The sequence below is a fragment of the Odontesthes bonariensis genome, chromosome 17 (assembly GCF_027942865.1).
Source record: "Odontesthes bonariensis isolate fOdoBon6 chromosome 17, fOdoBon6.hap1, whole genome shotgun sequence".
NCBI classification, from domain to species: Eukaryota; Metazoa; Chordata; class Actinopteri; order Atheriniformes; family Atherinopsidae; genus Odontesthes; species Odontesthes bonariensis.
Genome location: NC_134522.1, coordinates 22,235,800 through 22,245,603, shown reverse-complemented (window position 1 = coordinate 22,245,603; position 9,804 = coordinate 22,235,800). Strand labels below are relative to the sequence as shown.

Genomic DNA, 9,804 nt, shown 5'->3' with positions numbered 1-9,804 from the left:
ATCCAGTTCTACTATGAGTAAGGCTTGACAATGCAAAGTCACATTTATAATTTAAGGGTATGGATATTCAAACTGGAGGAATGGTTTCATGCATTTCAGGTCTTTACAATGTAGAGCCCTCTTCTTCAAGTAGTCAGATGTGCCGGGGTAGATTGACGGCCATAAGTAAAATGTTCAGCAACAATACTTTGTCAAAAATCCTTTGCATGCAACGACTGTCAGAATACTTTAATCCATGGACATCAGCAAAGAATCTGCTTTGCCAAACCGTGAATACGTCTGGCTTCAGGTATTTGTAGGCATTTCTGTTTTTAGTCACGTCTTAGGTTTTTCTCCATGACTCCGACTCCTCCACCTCACCCAGTCTGAAGAATGTGTCTCTTGGAATAGACATCTGGTTCTTACCAGACTCAGAACAACCAAACACACAATTCGGCACAACACCGAGGTCTTTTCATTTCTACAGTTCTAAATGTGAAAGGCGGCCATATCTTAGAACACTAATGGAAGACCAACAAACCTACCTGAGACTTTCTTTCTCCCTCTCTGTCCCTGTCTGAGTCCACCTCTGTTCTCGCCTGTTGTTCTCTCCAGATCACACCACTGATGAAACATCTTCATCAGTACGTCACACATCTTTCTTAGAAGACTTTCTCAAACTGCCTTTGATGTCACTTGGGCCAATTTATTTACTCGATGTTTTGTTGCATTGTCCAAGTAGACACAGAAAAAACGAACAATGTATACAGTAGCATGAGAGGCAACCTTTCTCACTAAACTTTCTTACGGACACCCTTCTATACCCAATTCTGGCACCCTCACCTGTCACCAGTTCATCTGCGGATTGTAAAATCTTCCATACCACAGCTTCTTGTGCATTCTTTAAGCTTTTCTGCCTTTCTTGGCTTCTCTCCCAACTTCTTTTGAGTCTGTTATCGACACCAAATTCTTTATGAGTTTATACATCCAGAAAATGTGGAAGTCAGTGAAGAAACTGAAAATGCTTTCCTTTTGCTTGTTCAATAAAAGTTCAAGCTAATTAACAAGTTAGAGTTGAACTTTTTGTTGACATTTTATAAAACTTACAAAACTTTTCTGGACACGAGGGTTGCACATGAATGCACACATATACAGCATCTGAAAAAACTAGGTTGAAAACCAGCTTAATAACACAGTTGATCACAATCTCAACTGTTAGGATCAGTTTAGCCAGATAATCAGTGGAAGCCCTGGATATGTAAAACCTGATTCTTAGTGCAAGCTGCCTTTATTTCTGATTCGGAATAAAAATCATTTAAACACATCTTTTCTGTGTTGTTTAACACTCCTGCATGTTTTACCTGCCCCAGTTTGTGCACAGGTAACAGCCTATAAGTCTTCGGGGAGATTCCACCTCTCACTGGAATAATAATGCAGCTGTTTTCTCGCCATACACAAAATCTGATGCGATTACTTTTATCGGGCCTCACTATGTTCAGTTTTTGACGTCGATTGAAAAGAGAAACACGTTAAAACTTTATTTGGTGACGGCAGCAAAACAAGACTTAACACATTTCACGGCCACAGGGAATCCGCCATCCGCAACATTTTTTTAAGATTAGCATAAAACTCCCCCTCTGTAAGCTTAAAGAAACTCCCCTTCGACCAGCATATGAAAAAATACAATAGATAAAAAGCTGAATTTATTCAATAACAAATTTTTATTTAATCCTCACATTTACATAATTCTCCAAACCGAGCAAGAAAGCCTTTAATGTACAAAAAAAAAAAAAAAACCAAGACACTTGCTTAACCACACCTGTAGACATTCATCAGCAGTCAAGAATTAAATTGCCAGTAGGTGTTTAATTCTTTTGCATTCTTTACTTTCTTTAAAGTTGCAATGTGTAAATAATTAGCCTCCATATATCCCTCAATTTATACATCAAGTGAATATCATTTAAGTAAAAAAACCAAAAAAAAAACTTCCACTTTTGCCATGATACACTCAGTAGTGAGTTTATTAGGTACACCCGAGTAAAGGGAATGCAGTCTGTAATAGTCCACCTCCATCAAAACAGTTGGAGAGGGTTTCATTGAAGCTTGTGATCATACTGGAGGCTTTGGCTAAGCACATCACTGTAGTAACAAAACATAAACCTGCCAGAAACTGCATCCTCCAAAACGATCATTAAATTTAATCCTCATCTTAACATTGTGACTCACGTAGATGGAAATTACTGCAGGACTCCTTGATTAGACACCATTACTTACAGTAAGGTGCACCCAATAAACTGTCAAAGTGTATTTTCAGCACATTTTTCCCCGCCCCTGTTATCAATGTTAGGCACATTCTAGTGGCAGACTGGAGTTTTATCATGAGCTACTGGCACACGCGGTGATTCGAGTCACTTGTGAAATTTCTTGCTGGAATCTTTTGCGTGATCCAGTAGGAGCTGGCATGGTGTGAACTGATTCCCGTAGACGGCTTCATACTGCCTCATCTTAGCGACAAGCTTGTCGGCGCCAAAGCTGTCCACGAAACGGAAAGGTCCTGAAAGCATCAAGATGTCACGTTAGAAATACCAGCGCATCAACACTCCGAGGTTCAGCCGAGTGAACTGAAGTCGACGTAACAGGAGCCGAACAGCTAACTTGTCCTGCTGCTTCGTTGCATCCGTTTGATTTAACGGGAGAAAGGGAACAGAAGAGAACCCTTAGGTTCTTTTCTATCATTTGGTAAGAAGACACAGACACAAGCAGCTCAGCGGACAATGATAAAAGCCGAACACTGACCTCCAAGGTAAGGGGGGAATCCCAGCCCAAACACAGCCCCGATGTCTCCTTCCAGCGGGTTGTTCAAGATGCCCTCTTGCAAACACAGCACAGCTTCGTTGACGAACCGAGAAACGAGTCTGTACTGCACATCGGAGTCTGATGAACTGTAAAAACATTCACATTCTTCAATAAGAACAAAGAGTTTACGTAGTAAACAGGGGAAGTAACTATGTATGCATTGGTCCTAAACAAACATTTTTTATTCTAAAAATTTGTTGTCACACTTCAAATCGAGTTAAATCACAGACTAATGCCACTGGACGTTAATCGTTACAGCTATGTGAGCAAACTTGGACGATGAAAGACAGTGCGACTACACATATGCAATATGGGGGAGGAGAGCGATTTAAACTGTCGCCTTCCTTCTTCTGCAATCATCTAAAGTGGACTTACACTGCGGGATTTGGGGTCATCTTGTACTTCTCAAGGATGTCTCCAATATCTGGGTTGACATTTTTGCCTTTCCTTCCTTGCTCGTAGACGTAACAACCCTTTCCCGATTTGCGGCCTTAACAAAAAACAAACACTTAAATTAATATATTTTCAAAAAAGACATTCAAATAAATCAAACCTAAGGGGATTCATTCCAATGAAAATGGGGCACGGTACTTGAATGTGAATGCCTGTACCTTTAAATCCCATGTCCACCATGGTCTTTAAAACCTCAACATTTCCACCACCGAAGCGGGAGCCGAAAGCTTTGCCGAGGTCCTCGGCCACATGGGCCGCAACGTCAATACCGACCTCATCAGCCAGTGTCGCTGCACCCACGGGGAACCCAAAGGTTGTTGTGAGTTCATCCAATTTCTTGGGGTCAATCCCTTCCTGTATGTGTATCAGGATACAATAATATGTTAAACAGTTGACCTGAAATACCGAATGCTTACCCTGTCTATCTTATACCCGTGTCTGCGTAAAAAAAATATTTTTTTATTTAGCAACACCACTAACCTGAAGCACTCGTACTGCTTCAGCCAACATGGGAGCCAAACACCTTGTTGTGTAGAATCCTGGTCCATCCTACAATGAAATTCGAGTCGTGAATCTATCACTGTACAACGCCATTGTGATTACCAATCTGAATCATCATGATAAACATAATGGCCACCATTAAAACCTTTGCGGGTTTGCCTTAAACGACCTCGCTACATTAAAAATGAGGAGAAACAGACAGAGCAGCAAATCTTACCCCAACGACAATGATGACTTTACCCTGCTTCAGACCAACTGCCACAGCAGAGGCCGTAGTGTCTTTTGAGGTCTTTTCAGTGGTGATAATCTCAAGAAGCTGCATCTTGTCCACTGGGGAGAAGTAGTGCATTCCAATCACCTACGGACGCAGAATGAAATTTTAAACATTTTCCTTCCAAATAAAAAGCACACTTGTGATTGTAATCCACAAAAAGTTCCAAGTTCAAACCTTGTCTGGTCTTTTGCTGGCAGCAGCAATGTCCTTGATAGGTAGAGCAGATGTGTTGCTGGCAAAAATGCAGTGAGGTGGGATGACCTGCAGAGAAATGTCTGTCAGATCAGAACTCGCTGGCTCAAGTCCGACGAACGGAAATCATAGTGATATAGAAGTCTTACTGAGCCACTTTTAAGTCACACTTACAGCCTCCACCTCCTTCAGGACTGCATGCTTGATGTTGATATCCTCAAACACGGCTTCAATAACCATGTCGACCTTTTCAAAGCCCCTGTAGTCCAACTGGCCCGTCAGGTTTGACAGTGTGGAGTCTCTCTGAAACGACGTGATGCTCTTCTTTTTTGTCTTGTCATTGAGCCTAATCAAAAATGGAAGTCAACGCGGCAACAAAATGCTAAAAACAGCTACCTTTAAAGTACTGGAAAGCTTAAGGTTGTTTTTATGACTACGTTAGAATATGAAAAATCCACCCACCCTTTGTAAACCTGCTGCTCTCCTCGGCCCAGTCCAGCCACAGTGGTATCCTTGAGGATTGTGTGCACACCTTTGTCCACAGTCACCTGGGCGACACCCGCTCCCATCAGACCTGCTCCCAAGATGGCAAGATTCCTACCGGTAAATGACAAAGATGGACCAGTTATCTACCATTAAAAGCAGGATTTAATAGGATTTAACCTTTACCGAAATGGTTTACAATAAAGAACGCTGAGCAGGTGCCAAATATCTCTCACCAGGCTTTACTTATACATGCGAAAGCCATGCAAAACTTACTTCACTTCTCTTTCAGGAGTTCCAAAGCGATTCTTCTTACAGGCAACTTGACCGTGGTACAGACCAATCAGGGCTGCCGATTCTGAGGTTCTTGCCAACTCACCAAAATTCTGTAACAAATGGTAAAAAAAAAAAAACTTGCTGTGTTCAGTCTACTAATGTAACCTCTAGCAGTGCAAATAACAGGCACACAAATTTACCTGAGACTCTGCCAAGTATCCAGCCGTAGGACCCTGCTCAACTCCAGTTTTCACACTCTGAAGGGAAAAGATAAGAAAAGCTTTCAGAATTTAGAGAAAACCAAAGAGCGAGATGCTGCTATAAGAATACTGAAAACAAGTGGGTGAATGACACAAGCCGATTGCTTATTTCTCCTGACAGAGGGGCAAAAAGAGCCGACACAGATGCTTTGTATTCCAGAAATTCATATTCACAGATAAAGTTGAAGAGTGTTGCATAGAAGGAAGTTTGACTTACTTCAATGATTTTCAGGGGTCCTGGGTATAGTCCCTTGCTCTGCTTCATTACTTTACCGTGGACTGTTTTGTAAATTTGATTTCGCACCAACTCAAAGCTCATCACATAGTCCTGAATTTCTGCAGTGACGGAATAAAAAAAAATAAAAAAAATTCAGTTCAAAATCCTCTTGAGTGACTACAGAATCAACTCCAAAGAAAGGCAACACGGCTTACTCTGCATCGTGTTTTTCTCTTTGCGAAGCAGAATCTTCTTATTGACAATCCCTCTGGCACATTCGATGGCAACTTCTTCCAGGTAGTCTATTGTTCTTTCCTCTGGACTCTTCAGCCCAGGTCCTGTAACACGACACATGGAAAGGTTCAATTATCCAATAAATGAATGATGATAGGTGAAGGTTCAGAGATTAAGACTATGCTCAGTAATACTTTAACCTACTCATCTGAAGCAGTTTATCATGTTGAAATGTGAGTCAAGATAAATGTTTACCTAGAGGGTCTACTAATTGGTCGACAAGCCCCATCTTCTTGGCTTTATCTGCTCTGATGTTCCTTCCTGTCAGCATCATGTCAAAGGCATTTGGAAGACCAACCTACAGGTTATGAAAAAACGAATGCATGGAAACGGGTTAATCGACATCATGGTGATAATGTAGAATATGCAATGCGAGCTTCTCCTTGGCCAAATGCCATTTATCTGAAGAGCTCAACTGATGACTGATGCTAACTACTAATATTATGTTTTTGAAATGGTGGTAGTGAGCCAGCCGGTGGCACGCTTTGTGCAAAAAGAAATGTCGTAAAAAAGAAATGACGTCATTTTATGCGGTGCAGGCTTTTTGAAAATAGGTCGTGGCAGAGGCGAACAACACAGCAGAAAAAAAGTGCAGAGGCTAATGTAACAGACAGATATACCTGCTGTGTGTTCTCTCTCCATTTTGAGAGAGATTAATATAGCTGGGTTATTACACACTGCTATTTTAAACCGTAGGATTAAAAAAATATTGTCCAGCTGCTTTGGTCAAGGAAGAAGAAGAAGAAAAAAAAAAGATAATAAATAAATAAATAAATTTGCTTGTCAGAATGACACAAGGCGACCTAAATTGTAGTTACTCTGTCTGAACATACTTTTTTAAATATCAGCTCATGTTGAAAGTACATCTGTGTAAGAAATACGTTTTATTTCTTTTTAATAAAATGCTGAAATGATTAAGTCTAACTACTGTTTTTAAATCAAATTATTACAATCAAATCATAATTGAATAACTAAACTAATTTCTTCAGTCCGATTAAAAATAAAATCAATGAACTGCCTTATTCTAATTCTAAAGAGGAAATGATCAGTCCGCACTGATGAGAAATGTGCGCGCATGAGTTAAGGTCCAAAATGAATATTCACTGAGGGCCAAATGAGGGGAAATTTAGGTTTTAGCAAATCGGTAAATTGGGTGACTGGGAAGCACTGCATTTTTTTTTTTTTAAATTTCTTAATCTTATACTGTCAGAGTTTAACATAGTGGAATTGAATCGTTTTAAACTCGAGAGTTCAGAGTAAAGCTGATGTTATCCATTCATAGCTGTCTAAACGCGATGCAAAAGATGAGTTTGCACACTAACAAAAGGAGGCAATTACTTTTCATCAAATGGTTTGTGGTATAATATCACAGGGAAAAAAAAAAAACTGGTAAATGTTCCTCAGTTCATCTGCTGTTGGCAGAGAGCCAACAACTAGACCATGTGTCTGGCCTGTAAAAGCAGTGCACTAATGCAACTTGTTTCAGAGGCTATAAGTCACAATCCTGACCAACTGTGTGCTTCAACACTAGACGAGATAAACTGGGGGATAATCTGTCTATCCCAGAATCATTACTTATTAATCATTACTATCCGTGAAAAAGCTTTTGCACTCATCAAAATGTCAATCAAATCAACCGGTGACGCAAATTATTGAAAGGAAGAAGAATTCAAAACAAACCATTTTGGGGAGTCTCTGTGTACCACCAGCTCCAGGTAGAAGGCCCAGCATTACTTCAGGAGTACCGAGAACGGTTTTCTTGCTCTTTGTTGCTACTCTGTACTGGCAGGCGATGGCAAACTAAAGCACACAAAAACACAGAAAGCCCATTGCAGAACACAGTTTTATCATTCCCCCTTTTCAAACATGCAGTTTGTGGCTGGGAGGTTTGTTATATCTACCTCCAAGCCTCCTCCTAAGCAAGAACCGTTGATTGCAGCAACAACAGGCTTTGGAGATTTTTCAATCTTCTCAAACATCTTCTGCCCTTCCTGAGAAAGTGCAGTAACCTCCTCGGCACTGTTGCAGGCCTGGATCATGCTGTGTCAGATCAAGAGGGTTTTAAATTGATTCCACAAAATCGAAGACAGGATGAGGCCTTTCACATTTCATTCAGAAACATTTCCCGATCAAGGCTTAGGGTGGACAACACCTTAAAAAAAAGTGTAGATTTAGATTAAAGGGGGTCTCTCTTACTTAATATCAGCTCCTGCAATGAAGCATCCAGGCTTTGAGGAGATGAGGACAGCACTTTTGACAGCATCGTTGGCCCAGACTTCATTCATTACATCTATCATCTCCTTCTGCATTTGAACTGACAGTGTGTTAACCTGTAGGGAATAGGGACAATTACGGTCTTCTGCAAAATTCAGAAAGGTGCAGACTTACATCTGTTTTGAGTCAGTTCCCACCTTGGAGTTTGGATCATTGACCCGTACGACAGCCACATCGCCCTTGACCTCATAATTCACATGGGTTCGGGCTAAAAATAGAGAAGAAAGAGTGAAATTATCTCAATGAGCAACGATGTACCCACTTTTTTTTTTCACATGTGTCATAATTTTGACATTACCAAGCATGGCAGGAGCTACTGAGAAAGTGCGAAAGGTACCGCCTGAAAAAGGGAGAGAAACAAAGTTACTTATTTGGAGTTGTATGCAATATCAGCTACATTATGAGTCCTCCAACCTGCTTCTCATTGCCTAGCTCCACCTAGCTGGATGACTCGAAAAGAACACTATATTTAACCCAAATCAACTATAACCCGACAAACATCTTCATAAAATAAACATATCGGTTGTATATGATACGTTCTCATATGACTGCCGTGACCTCAGTCGGTCTCAGCCATGCTATGCAATGCACTGGAAAATGACCCTTCACCTACATTCTCCGCCTACAAGACACAGTGGCCAACACAATGGCAAATGAATGGCACAACATGTTAAATCGCCGTATAAACTGTTCAAACAAGACCTCCACTGGTACAACGTCAAGTTAGAACTTTAAGCAAACAATTTATCTCCACCATTCATTTTAAACTAGACCCTCTCCGACTCCAGCCATTCCGTGGCAGCAGGCTAGTTAGCACAAGTAGCAAGTTTACCCTGAAGTGTGCTACCTCTTACAAAAAAGTTTAGGTACAAGGACAATCGAGTTAAATGTTCACTAGTATATACGTTTGTTGAAATATCAAGGAGAACGTGTTGTAACTATTACTACCACACATTTCTACATGAGTCTTCGGAGGTAGCAGCTAGTCCAACAAGCTAATTATCCGTCTAAGTCACTTGGCAAACCCCCCTGTTTTCAAAATCATCATGCGCGCATGTTTTCTTCAAACTTAATCCACGTAACACGTATATTCTACCTGAAGTGAGAGCATATCTCCTTGTTGACAATTTGGAGAGAACGCCGAAGGCTCGAACACAAGCCATGTTGGAGGGGAGGTCAGTCTGTGGTGCTGTGCAGAGGAGCTAGCTGACTCGCTCACTGTCAAAGTGCTATCATTGGTGCTTCAGAGCACAAGAAGAAGCAAGTTTGCCGACTTTGGATACTTCCTGAAAATGATCGCTCGGACAAGAAGCTGATTGGCTGTCACTGAACAACCCCACATTTCATTGGTCACTTTCAAAGACCTAGAAGCTCATTGGATATTAAAAGACTACAAAGTGCCACTTATTTTCAATCTGAAACTACGCGAGTTTTGAACAACGTCGACTTAAAAGTATACGTTTGTGTCATTAGAGTTATTTCAAGGTTGATTTCAAACTGCTGAAAAACACTGTAGTCATTGCACTTGTGTGCGTACTGAAAATACGAAACATAAAATAAAACAACTAAGTGAGTGCAATAGCAGCTTCCTACCACAAGACAGCAGCAGATTGTTTGTTTGACTAAAATAGTACCAGCCACAAAAAGAATAATGTTTTTGCTGAAACTTTAACACTAAATTCTAATGTAAAAGGTCTAGCTCCATTTTGACTTGTTAAAAAAATAACATGCTGCTAACACGTCAT

General features: G+C 40.7%; 1 protein-coding gene across 1 annotated transcript; it reads right to left on the bottom strand.

Moving 5' to 3' along the window:
• Positions 1–1,681: 1,681 nt before the first annotated feature.
• On the bottom strand, positions 1,682–9,313 carry hadhab (hydroxyacyl-CoA dehydrogenase trifunctional multienzyme complex subunit alpha b). Its single transcript, XM_075447840.1, has 20 exons — positions 9,156–9,313; positions 8,358–8,399; positions 8,197–8,267; positions 7,982–8,115; positions 7,687–7,825; positions 7,466–7,585; positions 5,981–6,083; positions 5,707–5,829; positions 5,492–5,610; positions 5,215–5,271; positions 5,015–5,124; positions 4,718–4,852; positions 4,430–4,601; positions 4,238–4,324; positions 4,007–4,147; positions 3,769–3,837; positions 3,447–3,642; positions 3,211–3,325; positions 2,776–2,921; positions 1,682–2,533 (listed from the first exon to the last, which is right to left on the bottom strand). The coding sequence occupies exons 1-20, from the start codon at positions 9,220–9,222 to the stop codon at positions 2,388–2,390; spliced, it is 2,292 nt and encodes a 763-aa protein (XP_075303955.1). The 5' UTR covers positions 9,223–9,313; the 3' UTR covers positions 1,682–2,387.
• Positions 9,314–9,804: the final 491 nt, after the last annotated feature.